General features: G+C 37.0%; 1 protein-coding gene across 1 annotated transcript in view; it reads right to left on the bottom strand.

Moving 5' to 3' along the window:
• Window positions 1–13,043, bottom strand: part of LOC143149485 (uncharacterized) — a 189,057-nt gene extending 176,014 nt beyond the window's left edge. Inside the window, exons 1-3 of the mRNA XM_076316896.1 lie at window positions 11,696–13,043; window positions 9,785–9,903; window positions 6,270–9,633 (exon numbers count right to left, since the gene is read on the bottom strand). Coding sequence (XP_076173011.1) covers window positions 6,270–8,565 — 2,296 coding nt within the window. The 5' untranslated portion in view covers window positions 8,566–9,633; window positions 9,785–9,903; window positions 11,696–13,043. The remainder of the gene's footprint in view (window positions 1–6,269; window positions 9,634–9,784; window positions 9,904–11,695) is intronic.
• Between the last annotated feature and the right edge of the window lie 6,189 nt (window positions 13,044–19,232).

Here is a 19,232-nt window from a genome sequence, read left to right as displayed (position 1 = left end):
ATATCGCGATATTAGTAATACCATTAATTTTGTAATGAGCTTTCCTCGGTTGCATGTATGCGTTGTTACCAGCCAACGTGTAAGTACTTACAAGCTTAGGGGTTCCATTCTCTTCTTGGTGCACACGTTAAGCACTCCACCACAGCTAGACCTAAGTAATCCTTTCCCTTTGCAAAGTTCCGTCCTTTAAAATACGATATTCAGCAGCTCTCAGACACGTTCATGGTAGATAGAGTGCAATCAAAAGTGTTTTATTCCGCTTTTGAGGACTGCGAGTGTGACCGAACATTCGTGCGTTACGTGCACATTTAAGAAAGGGGTGCAATTGCACTCTCTGAATATACCGTTGTACCTATCAAAGGCCTGAGTACCAGAGAGTAGTACCATCTACCATAGAATTTTATCGTTTGTAGCTATTTTCTACCGTTAATCGTCAGGTAAGAAATATACGAGTTGCTTCAAATCGTACAATATTGTTATCAATTTTTAAATCACAGTGTATCGAAATTTGAAACTTAGCTTTCTGGATAATTTTTAAGTTTTTAGGAAATAATTCATGCGAGTCTAAAATTGTAATTATAATATTGATAAAACGTAGAAACATTCCAGGAGGTGATGGTAGGAATTTAGCAGTTAACTGACTAAAATTTCAAAGAAATCGATTTAGCGTACTATGAGTTCTTTTGCTTGAAATTAGGGCTGAAGTTACGTTAGCTTCAATTATAATTGCAATGGATTACGTAATGAATTACTTCAATTACAATTACAAATTACGTTTCGTTATCGTTAATTGCTTTTGACTGATTGCACGTGTAATTATTACTGCTATCGATTGCAATTATACTGTAATTGTCAAATGTAATTTGTATTTTATACTACGTATTTTATGAGCGAAATTGAAGATAGATGTAATATCAAGCCGAGTCGTTATTTGGAATAACCGTTATAGAGAACTGAGAAATGTGAAAATATCGATTCTGATTACTGTTCCAATATTTGTTCTCGTAACGGTTTTATATTGATTCCACGACTGTTATTTTTCGGTTCTATATCGATTCTGTAACGGTTTCAGTATCGATTCCTTAGAATACGGAACTGGTAATAGAGTGTCATTTATGTACGTTACTAGTACAGAGCTGATCCTTTAAATTAATCGTAAATTCATAGAATCTTCACAAATAAATTAATTTTATAAATTGAAAAATCAAATTAATTCTTTACCGAAACATTTAGACAAATTGGTCAAGATAAAGTTCTTGAATTAAAAGTATAAATTATACACAAACCTGAAGGTGTATCCAGGTAACATTTTACGAAATCTGCTCGGCTATTAACGTGTTATTCCTAATGGGTTTTCTCGTACGTCGAGGAAGAAACTGTATTAATTATTTCAGTCTCTCGAACGTTTTTTAAAAAACGACACGCTCATTCTCAATGAAACGGAAAGGAACAAGGTAAGAGGCAACCGTAAAATAATTATATCTGTAAGTATAGCGGCTAGTTGCGGACGAAGCTTTCCTCTGATTTTCACGTGACTTCCTGGCCGAAGGCGCGGAACTAATCTCTTTGCTGAAAACCCGTCATAAGGACCAACAGGAACTGTCCGCTGTACAGCCGAGTTTGTAGCGATGTCTGCCCAAAATTATTCGCCTGCTTTCTCTTAATCAACTCTTGCGACTCTACTTTCACAATAATTATTTTCGTCTCGCTGCCTACCGTTTCTTGAATCGGAGTGAATATTAAATATTTGGGGAATTTCCGTGAACCTGACGGAAGTTCGAGAAACTGTCGAATTCGTCGGGAGACGACATGAAACATAATCAAACTTTCGATGGTTTGAATTAATTTGTGAAAGATGGTGCAGTGAGTTGTTGGGACGATGATGGGGAAGGAGAAAGATCGTTAGTTGATGAGACTGTAACAACGTTATGGATAAATTTCATCGAATACTCGATTATTTAATACTAATATAAATGATCATTTAGCGACGCAATCAGGAAAGTATTGCTTCGCCCAAGGCGAATCCAGCAACCTATTGCCTTGAATGCAATTTCTGCATTTTTGTAAATAATTTCTATACAGGAGTCTTCCGGTTAATGAATCTATACAAATAGGTTCTACTGCAACCGTAATTGCGTTAATAAATTATCATTTACGTTTTTATTAAATTTCTTTAATTTTGTACGACTAATATACTCAAATTTAATTTTAATTTAAATATTGTTCGATTCAAAATACATGAAGCAATGTGTGATAAAAAAAAATCAATATATTATTTTTCTTTTATAGTATTGAATATAAAGAAAGAAATTGTGTAAAATTAGATAGCTCCATGGTTTTATTTTTCAACCTTCTAACTGGATCTTTGTTAGGCACTTTTTAATTACTCCTTATTTTTAATGTTGTGTCTTCTTAATTTTCTCATCTCACAAATGTCCGATAGAATTCATATTCAACCATGAAAATCCATTCAACTACATGGAACAATCATTGTTTAATACATTTAGAGTTATATTTCGGATCGTGATTTATTTTATTATATTATTATTTTGCGTATTCAGTACTTTTTGACAAAACTTAATTTTTTTGTGATAATAGAATTCTCTTATCGATGAAAGAAAACTTCGTAAAAAAAGTCTATTAATTCACTGATAGCTACAGGGCTGGTGTTCAGTTACTACTAAAAATAATGTTCGTTTATCATGATGTAATAGTTCCTACGTGGCGAATTTTATCGTGACTAGGGTTCGTGTTCGTGAACTGTTATTCAACCAAACAGTATACTGCATGCGCTGCATTCTTTTATACGACTATTTGCAGACAAGGAAACCAACACCATTATTAGAACTTGCACAATAGGTATGGTACAGAGCATAAACGAATTTAAAAAGATTGAATGCATTCAATTAGGTGTGTCTGTAGAAAAATTTCAATATAGTAATCGAGTCATTAGAAACTACCATATAAAATAACGTTTCATTCGTTAATTGTAGAAAAACTATTTGCAGCGACGTGTATTTCTTTCAATATTTTACGTATATTAAATATAAAAACTTCACTTTTTATATCTGTTACATTCTTTTAAGATTTAAAACTTTAAAATTTCAAAATTTTTCGATATTCTTTTTTAATACTCCTTAAGTATTTTTATTCATTGATGCAGTCCTAATATTAAACTATCACTTTGATAATTTTTGATAAGATTTATTATTTACATTTAGTTGTATCATTTAGTCACTATTCAGCTATAATTAGAAATTTTTGAACATAACGTTCTCTTTGTAAATTTTTTTAAACGCGTTCTCGTGTACTTCATCGATAATTGAATAAATTGTCGTTGATTTCAGGGCAATTGATTCGGGGCAAATTTAGTTGCGACATTATCAACTACCTACGAAAATGTCAGTAGACATTTAAACGACTTTAATCTGACCTTTATTTCGTTGAACATTCTATTAGAATATTCGGACAGTGAAGTTGCTGAAAGCTTCAAAGAGCGTGCAATCCAGTTCTCAATAAGAATTAAATGTCTAGAGTGCTTAACCACGTGGATAGACATGACCAACTTTTCAATAGCAGCGACTAGATTAGTATTCAAAGGAATCTAATGATAATCGTTTGCAGAGAGAAACTTAACGAACAGGTTCCCATAAGTAATCGCAAAGTAATTAAATCTTCTATGATTTAAAGTCAATCATTATCGGTACTAATTTTCATTTGAATCTTCGTAATTAATTTCTTCTTTCTTGTTCTCAAATTTGTTAAAAGACTACTCACCAAAAAATAAAACTCACCACTTTCAAACAATTCTTCCAATTCTAATATGAATTCTCTTATCTACACAAGCAATATCTTTAAGAAAAAGTAATTATTTCTGTAATAAAGGGACATGCGTGTGTAACAATTTTATTGTTAGCAATTATCGATATCGTGTTTGATTCTTGGTTACGAAAGAAAGTTACCAGTAAGGTATACTAAATTTCGAACAAAAATAGATATATAGACACTCAATTTCTGAATCGCTCAGCACGTAGGAAAATTTCATTTTATAACTCGTGTCGCTTGCTGCAAATGCACATTCTATTCACGATTGCTTTCGAGAGGATTCACAATGCATACCACGTGAAAACACGTACGAAACCGAATCGATTAACGCAATGCACACGGGTCATAGTTTTTTTTTCTACCGTTGGAAGTTTCTCGCGGCTATTATCAAATGTGCGAGTTCCACGGACACGAGGAGAAACAACATTGTTTGCGGGACAATATTAACAAATGCGGCCTACCGTTCTCTGATACAATGCGAAAGTTTCGTCATAACGGGACGTTGAATATTTTCTAGAATGCTGGGAAAGCCAATGTCGCGCAAATACGACGGGGTGTAGTGAAAAGCGGGCGAACTTTTAAAGGAGAAGTTTTCGCATTAGGGAAAGACTCACGGATAATGTCTGCTGTGCCACCTGCTCGATGAGAATTCCGAACACTGTGAATCGACCTTGTGAATCGAAATGCTCCAAATTCCGTAGCATTAAAAGGATTCGAATCGCGTTCTCTCGATTCGTTCGAAACTTTCATTTTCCTTGGCCGTCCTAGTCTTTTCGCGTCCGTACTTGAAATACGATTCATCGATACGTCGTCATCGAATAAATTTTCAACTCTTCGACGAAACAGGATCCAATGATAAGTCATCGTTCGTCGTATAATGTTCTCGGGTAGAATTTGCTCCGTCGAAGAAACACGAAGCTTGCAGTTTCTATTTTCGCGATACTGCGTGGATTATCCACGAATGTGAAATATTTACTGATACTTGAAATGTTTGTGAAATTATAATCAGGCAGGTAGTATATACTCGCTGTTTATGGTAATTGAAGTGAAACTGTACGATTAAAAGTGCGCCTTATGAACAGACAGTAGATAATGAACGTGGTACGAGGATGTACTAAATAACTTTTTCAGTTTTGAACTTTTGTCAGGATCAACACCATTGGAGCTTCGAAGGAATGTTCCTTGTTAGCATCAGTTGCAAACAGGGATGAGTGCGATGTACTTCAAGAATCATTAAATGTATGTATTATGGCGTTTTAAGTAACTTTTTAATTGTAATGTTTTTATTGGTAAATATAGTAGCATTTCGTATTGAATAGTTAAGTAAGTAAAGAATACTTTATTTAGCTATAGTATTCGGTAAATGTTGTATTAATATTCTATAATATTCATTTATAGAGAAATGACATTTTATTCGTGGCTTCTGTTGAAATTTTTACGCAGATGAAAGTTTATGCAGCGATGAACGACCGTTTTCAAATAAAATGATCATAAACCTGCCAAAATGTAATTGTTTGTTTGATTTATATTTTGTAAAAAGAATTCAATCGAAATGTAAAGCATCTATTAATAAAAGGTAATCGTTGTAAAATAAGCATTCCTTGTTTATTTATTCATCGAAGAGGAACGCTACCTAAGATAATATTTGATCGATACGGCGTACCTGAAACAATGACGAATCTTATTTCCAACAACGAAATTGAATATAAATTTTCTTCGCTCATGTATCGAATATAAAGTGTTGATACAAGTTGAATACAAGTTACAAGAGTATTCAATACTCGACAATGCGATTGAATACAAACTAGACATGAATCTTGATATTCGACCATCGGGGAATACAAAATATCAACTTTTCTGTCGCTTATTCAAATTATTTAAATCGTGTACCTATTTGATATTTTACATATACATTTCAATCAGAAAATTATTCGAACGTGGTTATCCCTTTTGTACGAAGAAAGTAAATTTGCTTTGAACATTCTTGAGAAAAAATTGTATAGATTGTATTATTATCTGGCTTTCAATATTATAGAAATTATATCACATTTGTTCGTACCTTTGAAAGTACGAAAGTTATTCGAGTGTTATCTCTTTCGTACAAAGAAAGTAAATTTACTTTGAATACTCTTGAGAAAAAAAAATTGTATACATTGTATTATTATTTGGCTCTCATTATAGAAATTATATTATATTTGTTCGTACCTTTGAAAGTACGAAAATTACTCGAGTGTTATCTTTTTCATACAAAGAAAGTAAATTTGCTTTGAACACTCTTAACAAGAAACATTGTATAAATTGTATTATTATTTGGCTCCCAATATTATAAAAATAATATCACATTTGTTCGTACCTTTAAAAATACGAAAGTAATTTGAGTGTTCTCTTTCAAATGGTCTACTTCGTACAATAAATCAAAAGAACCAAAAAAAAAACAATCTTACCTTGTCCACTGCGTTCCTTCTTCTTGCGCCGGAACCTCTTCTTTTGCACTTTCTCCGTGTAATTCGAAGACGAGGAATCGTCGCAGCCCGGAATTCCCTGCCTCTCCTCGATCCTCCTCGCTTCTTCCTGTCGTTTCTTCAACAGTTCGTAAACCCTCTTGAAGTAATCCCTGGCGATGTCCTCGTTCGATTTATTCGTCAACAATCCCTCCGCGTTGGCACATCCGAAACTATCGACCAAACCCTGATCGAACTCCTCCTTCGAATCGTTTCGTTCGTCGGTCTCTTCGTGATCTTCGCTACCGTCCACGATCTTGAACGTGTTGCTTTTCTTCACGTTGGATCGCGCGTACAGCTCCCGATAGTCCTTGTAAGCCTGCTTGGGAATGGTGTTGTAGCCACAATCGGGCGAGTTTGCATCGATCCCGCGGTTCCCGATCCGTACGGGGTTCTTTCTGTCCGTGTCCCCACCGATGACCAAATAATTCTCTTGAAGACGCGTGCTGGGTCTGTCGTTCACGGACTCGTCGAACATCGTGTCGTGATCCTTCGTCGAGCGATCCTCCGGGATCCCGTGGTATTCCGTGTTCTTGTTTCGTCCCGGGAACGGATTTACGCAGTTCCGCAAGTTCTGACAGATTCTGCAATTTCTGAAGGGGCATAGATCCGGCTGTAGATCCTTCCACCTCGGCTTACTCATGAAGTCCTCCTCTTTCGCGTCTCTCTCGTTCCCCCGTTGAAGCCTCTCGTGTCTCTTCCGTTCCTTGTACTCGCGCCAGGACTCGTCCACGTTGTCCTGGCTCGTAACGCGTCTCGGAGGATTCCCGAGATCCAGTTCGGAGTCGGCGCTGCGTCCCACCTGGCCCAATAAAACGTCGCTCTTCGTTTTTCGATAAAGTTTCCGCTTCTCGGAGCTGGTCGGTTCCCTTGTTTGGGATTTCTGTCGGTGATTTGTCCCCGGTGTTTCCAACGGCGAGGTACGGGCCTCGCTCCTCGACCGTTGCTGAACTCTTTCCTTCGACGAATTCTCCGAATGCGACTTCCCGGTCCATCGTTTCTCCCTCTCAGTTTGCCTTGTCGTTCTCTCACCGTTCTTCGGTAGAATCTCCGGATCGAATCTGACGATGCTCGTCTCGCTGCGCACCTTGCGCGTACGATAACCACCCGGAGTCTCGTTGCGCGCGTAATCCGAGTATCTCTTTTTGATACCGCCAGCAGTAGGTTCGATCTCGTTGCAACGACTCGTGTTCACCGATCGTTCGTACTCCATCTTCTGTTGCAGCTTCTTCCGCAGGAACGCCTTCACCTTCTCCAATTCTTCGTTCTTGACCCCACTGCTCGTTCCTATGTCCAACTGTTTCGTGCTCGCTTCGTTACTCGACGGAGATTCTTTCTCCGTGGAGTCGATCCTCGAAATATCACCGTATCGTTCTTTCACCGTATCATCGTGCACCTTAAGCCTCGGATCCTCCTCCGCGATCGCCTCCCGTAGACGTTCCAAGCCGTCTTTAATTCTCCGACTTCGATCCTGATCCACGTTAATCTCCGACTCGGTTCTCTCGCTACTCTCTTCCTCCTTCACGTGGTTCAATCTCGGTAGAATCTCGCTCTGGCTCCTCAAGTACGCCTTCATCTTCTCGCATCTCTCTTTAGCGATCTCCTCTGGACACTTGCCGACCGTGCTCTTCGTCCTGAGGTCGTCGATGATCTGCTGCCGTAGATAATCACCCACCGAGTATCTTTTCGGTGTTGTCCTCGATTGTTCGTTCTGTCTCGCGATCACCGTCGACTCGTCGGAGTGTCTATTCTTTATCTTTCTCTCCTTCTCCTTCACGGTCACTTCGCTCTTCGATTTACGCGGCTTGTAACCGAACTCGCAACTACCGAACTTCGTGCTGAACCCGTCGATGTTACGGTTACCAGGCACCGGTGCAGCTAGTACCGAACACGTAGAGTTCGAAGGAGAAGAGGACGTGAATGACGAAGACGCGGTGAGGGTCTTTCCAGTGGTCGGTTTGCACGATGGAAATTGCTCGTAGGACTTGAGACCCTCCCGGAACGAACCTCTCGCCCTTTGAGCTGTTCGTCCGGTCGTCTCGACCAACAGACGGCCATCTTTGCCAAGAAGCTGGATGACAGGAAGCGTGTCCGCGGACGTGGTCAACTCCCACTCCCAGTGAAGCGGCTTGTCCAGCTTCAGTCTGATGCACGGTTCCGTAGCCTCGTTGGAAGACGAAGAATCCGGATTGACTGGATTGGACGTCGTCGCTGTTATAATCGGGTGAGAGTTCTTCATGTTTCCGGTTTTCGAGCTCGGACGATGCGCTCGCTGGTTTTCGTTTCTACGGTTGGGTTACGGTTAACGCGAATTTAACGAACACTACATTTTTAGGTACAGTAACAATCTTTGGGTCGATGACGAGTTGTTAAGTTCGTGAAAGTCGCGATGGTGTCGGTCGTTTCTTTTTATCGAACTTTGAATCGGTTCAATCGTGTTCAGGTACCGCAACGAAGCGACAATTTAGTGAAAAGTTGTTCGAGATACGAACGGTGGTATAAAATTCGAAAAATTCCACGCTATCGGGACCTCAACGGAGATTGATTTTTTGTGCGTCGACAAACACACGGGGCAGAAACATCGATATTGAAATATTTACATCAATATTTCGGATGTTTATATTTCCTTTCACTTTGATACACAAATAACAGCGCGGATTGAAAAATATCGTCCGTCGGGATGAAAATATTTCGATCGTTCGTACGTTACCGGGTTGATATCGTTGCGAGGAAAGGCTTCGAAATTGTTATCAACTTTCGAACAAATCGTCCGACACGATCACGGAAAATTCGATGTTCAATGCGTTGGAAACGATACGGTTGTATTTCCGAACGAAATTTAATTAGATGCATCGATTGGGGAATCCATTCGCATCGTCACGGTTGTTGTTCGTTCCTTGTGTTCGTTTTCATTGACGTTCGATTCGCGCGACGAATGAAAAATCGCGTTATCGTTCGTCGTTGGTCCACGTTTCACATTCTCATTTTAAAAGGTGTTCTCGTTTCTACGTCGACACGGTTCACACGATATCCACTGCACGAAAGACACGATCGAGAATCATTCTTCGACGGAATTGCACAAATATCGCTTATGTAACGCGACCTCGGACGTTTGGCTGCTTGTCAGAATCTTGGAAATTTGACTTGGGAAGGTTTCTCAAACGTCGTCGTACTATTTTACCATTCCGCTTGGCTATGTTTGCGAATGTTTTTCACGAATTCGCGTACGAGTTTCTACCTTACCGCTCAAGCTCCTAGCATAATAAATATCGATGCTGTTCCTTTCCACTTGGAAGAAAGATAAACACTGCCGGCCCAAAAATTTACAATTGTTCAATTTTCACGAGGATGACACTTCTATGCGTCGAATTCAAAGTTAACGTATTTTAATTTTGATAAATTTTAATACATTGTCGCGAGAAAGATATCCTTACTCTGACTTGCACAAGGTGACTTACCTAATCGTTAATTTTGTACCCTTTGAACGAAGACGTGCAAGATTTGATCCGAATGATAGACGAGGAATGAAAACAAGGAATACATCTGTATTCGATGATCCTTTGAGCGCTTCACTGGTCTTTAAAAACGTAAATGCAACGAACGAACTTCAAATATACAAAATTGCACGATACCAAATTTGGTATCGGCTTGGCTGGGATAGCATCGTATCGAGGGATGGCAGGAAACGAAACGGCTGATCGAATTGCAAACGAAGCTACGGTTAACCCACTGAATAGAAATTCTATACCAATTCCGCGCGAAGACATTATGGGTTGTGCTATTGAAGTCATTCACGAAGAATGGAATAGAATTTGAAAATCTGTAATGGTGTAACGAATATATGTAAATAGAATCGTGGACGAATGCAGCCTGTGAACGTGACAAAATTTTGATACAGAAGAACAAACATTGCACTTTACAGTTGAACAAATACCGATTACACGCAAGGAATACGAAAAACAAGATTTTTGGAGTAAACACGAATATGTACAAAGGAATTGCTAATCGCGTCAAGGGGTGATAATAAGTTCAGTGAATTTCTTGACAATAATAAACTGTTAAATAAACTCCAACAAAATTTGACGTTAATAATTATTAATAATCGATGAGAATGTAAATGTGTGTAAAATATGGAACAGAGAACAACGTAGAGTAATTTATTTAATTCTTAAAACATAATTTCTTTCCATAATTTATATTTAAATTTTGATCCGACTGGTAACGAATGAAAAGTTGTTTACCTTTTATTTTTTATTCGAAATTTTTATATAAGAACACATAGCTGAAAGAAATACAAAACATAATTGCTACAGTGTCTAGAATACGTCGGGAAATTATTATAAACAAAGGTAGCTTTTCGAAGAAAAGTATGGAATAATTGTTGTGTCTTCTTGAATCGAGCGAATAAATGTACAAATTCGTTATTGTGAATTTAATCGTAAGTCTTTTTGACGAATATAATTGTCCATAGATTCGCAGTTGTCCAAATTTATTTATGTAACCAGAAAATTTCTACTTCCTATATAACACAAAGTGATCTCGAATTTTTGGCCGGCAGTGGTCATTCGCGAGAAGGAAATAAACATTTGTAAAATACGATTGAGAAAGACACTGTGTGAAATGAACTTTCTCTCTCTCTCTCTCTCTCGAGATTATTTGACATAAAATGAACTTAATCGTAATTTTTAAAAAATAATCCCGTTATCGATTGCTTTTTTAATCCCCAAACAAGTATAGAGTGCCATTGAATGTGTCTATAGCGAATGCAACATAGCCCAAATTAAAAAAAGAATTTGTCTAACATATTTTTATGGGACAACCTGTACAAAATTTGAATTATCAATCGTCTCGAGATTAGTATTACATAAATTCTGGTCTGGAAATAAAAAAAATATTTTCGCGACGAGGTTCCTGAAACGATCAACATATCGCTAAAAAACAAACGACAAAATAAATAAAGAAAGATCGATCGAAATTGATAAAAATCAGCATCGAGTTACGTTTCATTGTTATCCAAATGATACATAATCGCGAAATAATTCTCACGTGCAAATAAGAATGTCTAAACGAACCAAGTTTCGAGAACTCGAGAAACTTGTTTACATAAATTCGTTGCTTGGTAAATTACAACAGTAAAATCGATCCGAAACATTCGACATCGATCAACCACGTTCCCTCATCGTTCGATTCGAAAAAGACAGAACGCGATGCAGCACGGACACCTAACACAGTAATTCGCAATACGCGAAAATAAATTCCTGGCAAGAAATGCGGTAAGGTTCGCCGCTTGTTTTATAACCGTTTTGGCGAAGCGAGAAACGACGTGCGGTCCGCGCAGAAGCGAAGCAACGCGTGCTTTTGGCGACTACCTGTTATAAATAAATCTTGTGATTTTTCGCGCAATCTCCCCGATTCCCGATATCACTCTGCGAGCCTCCTCGATCGTTAAACGTTCCGGTGATCTCTGTACGTTAAGACCGCGAGTCGAACAACAGCGAGTAACGCGCTAGACAAACGCCAGGTGATCTCGATGAACAAAAAGTAAACACGTAGCTGGTAACCCATAACGGAATCTATTCGTCGCGTAATCGTAAATCACAGAACTCCAAGGTGTCCCGCTTTTCGAACTCGCTCGAACTGGCCGTCTCGACTCTACGTACACATCTCAAAATATCTCGGTAAGCATAGCTCCGTGGCCTGTAGGAACGTGAAAGAAAGAAAAAGAAAAAGAAAAATCAAGAAACTCGTCGCACGCGGACTTCGAACGATTACCGATTCCGGACGAACAGCCGAGAAAACGGACTTGGGCGTACGTCACCAGTTTGGACGACACGGAAGAGGAACGAGCAAGAAAGGGAATAGTCACGATTCGATGGTACGCGATCGAACGCACCACCAATGGAATCCGGCTACGCGAACACCGCTCGCGACCCGTTCCGCGAACGATCGATCGATCTATCGTTATCGGTGCGCAGCATCGTCGATCGTGTGACTCGCATACGGGCCAGCCACAGATTCACTGAAGCCTCCGCGCGGCTGCTTGGCGGCACCGGTGTGTAAACCCACGGTGGCGTCATACCGATCCTAAAATAAATCCCGCGGGATTCGACGGGTAGGATGCAGGAATGCTGGCACGTGGGATGTGTCACGAATATCATTCGCTGCTACGCTACCATATGTTCTCTTCCGCCAGGTATGCATCGCGGAGGAACTCCCCTTCACCCCCTTCGACACGCGACTCGGCAAGCGTGAAATTTTATTAGGTCGTGCACCAAGTGCGCAGTGTTTCCTTCGGGTGCGTATTCGCGTTCGGAGATTCTTTGTTTCTTTTTTTTTTTTTTTTTTTTGCTTGGATTTCGTTAAAGGAAACTGTTCGCTAGGTTGCGCTTCGTTGGGGAGAACGGGGTCGGTTGTAACATCGGGTAGCGATGTGAATAGTTTGATATGTGTGATAAATATTTATGCAAGTTTGGACGTGTGGGTGTACAGTGCAATATGAAGGTTGGTACATGTTTAGGCATTGTTTTGGGTTGTTTGGAATGTCATTTCGTTTTTCGAAATGGAGAGTATATAATTTAATTTCGATTTGGTTTCGATTTCACGAAAAAATGGAAATTACTTTTTGAACTATCCAATGTTTACGTAGATATGAAATTGGCATCTGTGTAATGAAGAAAATTGATCTATGGTATCCAAATGTTAACTTTTCTGGCTGTTTTAAAATTGTGATAGAAAATTGTGATGATTCTTACTCTTTTAGTAAGAATTTTTCTTTTTTTGTTGCTTTAAGAATACTATGCGGCACTTAGCGTTCACGAACGTGTTAATAAAGATTTAATTAAGGTTCACGAGTGCGGTTGGGGTCGACGTTTACTCAAAAAGAGTAAAAGTTGAAGAAGAAGATACTTGTATCTCTGTAACGATGGATTACGAGGCTTGAAAGAGAATTTTTAACAAAGAGCAGAAGAAAGAAAATTTTATTGACAAAGATCGAAGAGACTGATATATGTATAGAATTCAATATTGAATTTGTGCGACCGTTTGGTAAAGATTTGCCACGCTAGGTTTCAACTAGAGGTAGAAAGAAGCGAGTATCTTTCGTTTTTAACTAATTGAAATTTAGTAAACCGTTACTTCACGAGCCAGAATTCCAGTGGAAGTAAGTCGGTGAAGAAGTTTCAAATTTATGCTCGCGTTGAACGGTTTTAAAACAGTGAACACAGTTTGTATCAACAGATAATACACAAACATCGTTTAGAAGCTATTCTTGCCATGTATCGGACTAAAACGGGGTTATCGCTTCCTGGGCATTAAATATTTTTCATATAATCTTTTAATCGAGACATTTATAGACACTTTCGCTTTATTTTTAGCTGTAGAATACTCTGGCAATATTTTCAATGGAAATTTGTGAGACGTCTCGTGTAACATAGGTACGTGTACACGAGTCGGAAAATTATCGATTATAAAATAATATAATTATAAGAATGTAATCGATAATTTTACGTACACAGAAGCATACGTGTGTTACCGTCAGGTTCGAAAGGGTTAGGTTTTGTTGATCGATCAATTATACAGTCTACCACCAGAACCGGAACACCCAATTATCTCCTTTGATTCCGATGATACGGGAAACTGTTTAACCCGTTCTTGTTCGTGCACTATACATGCTTCCCATCTCGCGTGTGAAGCAACCACCTGAACAGCACGAAGGGACGAAGCATTTCACAGGGAAATACACGATAAATGAATATTTGGAAGAATAGAAATATTGCAACATTGGAGACCATTGTTCTTTCCACGAATAAATAAAATATTATACAAAATGGTTTTGTAGAGTACTTTTATCGAGAACACGATCGTTCGATGACCACCAATAAGCATTAGGTCGCTTCTGAAGGTTCGATTGAAATATTCTAAAGCCTTCCAAATGAATATTTGGAAGAATAAGAATTCTGCAACATTGGAGACCATTGTTCTTTCGACGAATAAATAAAATATTATACAAAATGGTTTTGTAGAATACTTTTATCGAGAACACGATCGTTCGATGACCACCAATAAGCATTAGCTCGTTTCTGAAGGTTCGATTGAAATATTCTAAAGCCTTCCAAATGAATATTTGGAAGAATAAGAATTCTGCAACATTGGAGACCATTGTTCTTTCGACGAATAAATAAAATATTATACAAAATGGTTTTGTGGAGTACTTTTATCGTGAACACGATCGTTCGATGACCACCAATAAGCATTAGCTCGCTTCTGAAGGTTCGATTGAAACATTCTAAAGCCAGAGTCTATTGAACTTTAGTCGCGTCTGAGGCAAGGTTTGCTGGATCAGCCTTGTCGACGAGTCCATCGGCAAAACCTGGACGAAACGTCATTTTATTTCTGTAAAACTCGTTTGAATAAAATTCCAAACCTGGAACGAATTGTTTAATTCATTGGAGACACGATTGTGCTACCGATGTTCTATTCTGAAACTTTACAAGTGTAGTCACACCAATGCTAAAAATACTCTTGAAATCTATTCTTTATCATTTTTTAATTAGTATTTCTATTAACTTATAACATTGACTTAAACGTACAATATACTCGTTTACATTATAAAATCGTACGAACGCAGTACTCGGAATATTTTAGTTTCATTGCAACTATGAAAAACAAAAGGGATAAACCTAATTACGTAACCTATTTTTCTTTACGAGACAATTTATAAATAAACTTTTCTTTCCTGAAATTCTCCAACCTGCCAAAAGTATAATAATTCATTGAATTACACAAAAATTATAGAATAGGCACTTTGAAGTATTTAGAACACAATGACACTTTCGACTTAAGAAAATATGAGATTTGGCCAGTTTTTAGGGACATCAGACCCCATTGTGCGTCGATAAGAATTATCATTAGACTGTCAAGATTTGTTTACACTTTGAAGAATTTGAGTACGACTGGAAAATATCGGTTAACTTTCTCTGGAAAAGAGAAAAGATTTATGGCTATGTCAAGGATGGTTTCCTCGAACAAAGGGCTTCCAGTGCAACGTTCCTTCACAGCTTGCTTCCAGGATGATTGCAGTCTCGTAGGCGTTCCATAATGAGGAAACCGCCCCAATTTTCATTAGTCTTAACATGCTCCCACCTAAATACATGTTCCTCCACGTATACTGAGAGGAAGATTGAACTTGCTCAAATCGAACTGAGTTTGATTTTAAACAGTAACGTTTCATCTAACAGCCATGCACCGAGTACTTGTACTGTTTATCGCACTTACAATTTGAAATATTGTATCGAAAACATTGTAATTTTATTTGTGTTTTACATTTGTAAGTGTTTCACAAATATTGTTCGTTTGAAATTATGTTTCTATTTATTAAATAATCGATTCCACGAACACGGTAGCAACTAATGTGTATCTTATCCCGATTAATACATTTGTAATTAGTTATGCAACAATATCGAGGTACTTGATTTAATTGTTACTTACACCGAAAATTGCTGTTAGTAACGAAGTGCGAAAAAAAATGTAAAATAAAGCGATTCTTATCTTTTCTCCTAATCGTATCGATGCAAGGAAACATTTTAGAACGTAACAGTGACTAATTTCGCAAGCAGTGATTTCTCCTTTAAATGTTCAACATCGTTAATGGGGAGAATTTACATCGAATAATCGGAAGTTCCCTACTAAGTTTTATCAGTAGTATCATTAGAAGTTTCTAACTGCATAACGCGATGCTTGTCGTGCCAATAACTTCATTATAGACGTCCTGTGCATTCAAGATGTGCAACATTGTTTGCCAAGACAAAGCTACACGTAGCCACTATGGATCAATGATCTATTGAAAATTTGTTTACATTCGATCACGACGACCTGTAGACGATATAGGTGCCCAAGTGCATACATGTATCCCGACTCTGTGCAAAAATAAAGCTTGGTTTATCGTGCCACGTGTTGACGTGTTATGGAATTTTGATTTTGATTTACCTATCACAGGTTTAGATTGCAGTGGAATCATGATTATTTGAACTACTTGATGCAAACCTGGATCGCTCTACCAAAATAATCCTACAATCGTAACGCTCAAGAGCGTTAATGGGAATCAATCTTTATGTTCATTCGAGCATGTAAGTAATTTCAATTACGTTCTACGCTTCTATTTTAATTTAAAATTTAAAACAGAAATACTTTTTAAAGATTCTATTTTTAGCGACTTACTTCGTAAGTTGTGATGCTCTAATTATTTTAGCCAGGGAAAGCAATTACTTCGATTATGTCATTATGATTACTATCTTCTAAATATACGAAGAATTACATATATGCGTGAAGAGTCATTAATCGATAGCAAGGGGCCACTAATAGACGTTCCATTTATGCAACATTTATGCAAATGATGAGTCAGATTGAACACAAGCAATTGCCAAAAATTTTCACCGTGACATAAATTGCCCCGTTGCTCATCTACAGTGGTTGCGCAACAAGAAAGCGTATCTGTGAAAAAAGGAGAAGATGCAAGGTGAAATATGCTCGCACAAGTTGTTACAAATGAATGCATAGCGAGCATAAATCTTCCATTTACAATCCTGGGATCGTACAATATTTATGTTTTACCCAATATCTTTAAATTTCTCAGCCAAGATAAGCAGAAGTTTTGATATATTACGGTTCCGGTACGATCATATGTTACATAAAATTATGTACATTTATCAGTTTCATCTACATCATAGATCACTATAAAACAAACCTGCTCGATGTTTCTTTTTCTAATTTTATTTATACTCATAAATTTTTCCACGTTTCTTTCTTTAGCTCTTTCCTATCATCTTTAGACAAGAAGAAACATTTACATTTTATAAATAATCAGATTTTATAATTACAAAATTTTTTCTACTAATTTTATTCGACATACTTTTTAGAACAAGGTTATTGAAAATTTTCCACACCTTATTGCTTCATTATATTTCTTGAACTAATTCATATTAATTCATTAGCATTTGTAATGCATTAAATTTAGATTTTAATTAAACTTTCATAACAATTTAATAAACGATGTAATTTTATAAGTAATTTGAATAAAAATTAATATAAGCCATTCTGAATAAAATTGAGATTGTTTCATTGACATACAATTTTGAAAATTCAATTTTTAATAAACGTTTAGATAAAAGCCCATAGTTTGCTAAATAGTTTCGACAATTTGTACAAATATAATCCAAATTGACACCAAGGTAAGAGAGTTAAATTAAACCGTATAATTTTTTAAATAAATCTGTTATTCTAAGGTACTTTACTTTGCAATCGGTAAAAATTGCCTATTTTTAAATGAATATCTTCACCAGTCCCTGAGATATCAATTTATAACAGGTTACTTATTCTTTTTAATGAATATGCTGAATCTTTATAATAAAATTAGGTAAAATTTCCATGTATTTTATGTAGCGAGCAGGTCGTCGAATTAAACGTGAAACGTTTTCGTAGCATAGAAAATAATAATTTATTCAGCGTTTAGCGGAAATATAAACGTACAGTGTACTGCAGGAAAACATTCCTTTCGAACTGAACAAAAATTTCAACTATTTTTAACAGCGAATGTTTCTATTGCATATAACGTGGCATAGTTGGTACACATCTTTCCTTTTGTTTGTATATATTCTTCTAATCGTTACAAAACAGTAATAAGATTCTCATCTCCGTCTAAAAATGTATTAAGGAGGCTAATCGATAAATTCATCTAAACTTTTTACCCACAATCTGTTCTTCTTCTAAAAGAATCTAACACATTTCCAAGCGTCCATGATTGTTAACATGGATATAGAACATGGATTCCTCGTGCGTACTTTCGTACAATGATTCTTCAATGAACATTTCGGTCCATTCGTTCCTTTTGTTTAAATTCGCACTTTATTATTTCTACTTCAAAGTAGCCACTATCGCAGACCATCGTGTAAACCCCTGCTCTACATTTTTACAGGACGTAGAGTTGAATGAATAATATACACTTGTTCGTAACTGTTACTTCCTAAATAAATATTCGAAATATTAGTATACACAAAAAATGTGCTCGCATCTTCTGTCGAGACTAAGTAAGTACAGTGAAATATTTATTTTCATATAATTGAAGAAGTAAATGTGAACCCACATTACGATGAAATATTTTTTAAATTATTTCGAGAGTTAATCAATTTTGTGCGCATGATAGTTTCAATGTTACACAAATAGAACAGACTGTGCTAAGCGGGCAACGAATATATAGTTACAAAGAGTTATAAAAGAAGCTTCGGGAGCAACTATGTAAATAATTAAACGTCCAGAGAGTAATAAACGAAGTTGAAAACTTTCGTTAAAAGAAAGCAATATTTCTGCAAGGCGTACATTTATTTTTAATGCAAATATTAATAGCTACTGTACCAGCAACGATACAAAAAATTCTGTCTGATACTTAACTCGAGACAAATGTTCGCGAACGTTGCGAAAAATTCATTCGTTTACAAATGATTAATGAGTAAACATTTACTTATTCAATAATCAAATGCTTATGCATTTAATCGAACGTGTTCATCGACCACTGCACGATGCTTAATCAAAATTTGCAAGCACCGGTGTAACTATAATAGACTTAAAAATTATGATACAATTGATAAGTGACGCATACAAAATCTATGTTAAAAATTCTAGTATCTAACACAGGTAAAATAGATCATTGAACGTGCATTGAACGATCGTTGCGTTCAATGAAAACGTAATTCTGTCCAATTGCACCGAACGACTACTAAATTCGTAAGTATGAAATCATTGAACGATTTCTCGTAGGTGACTGAATTATAACACGGAAGGTAAATTGAAACGAAAGTAGTTCAAATTCCATTGATACGTTAGATCTGAATTCTCGATCGACGTGAGAATCTACAT

The sequence above is a fragment of the Ptiloglossa arizonensis genome, chromosome 7, assembly GCF_051014685.1.
Source record: "Ptiloglossa arizonensis isolate GNS036 chromosome 7, iyPtiAriz1_principal, whole genome shotgun sequence".
Classification (NCBI taxonomy): Eukaryota; Metazoa; Arthropoda; class Insecta; order Hymenoptera; family Colletidae; genus Ptiloglossa; species Ptiloglossa arizonensis.
The sequence above is the reverse complement of the archived record's forward strand: the minus strand, read 5'-3'. Positions and strand labels throughout refer to the sequence as shown.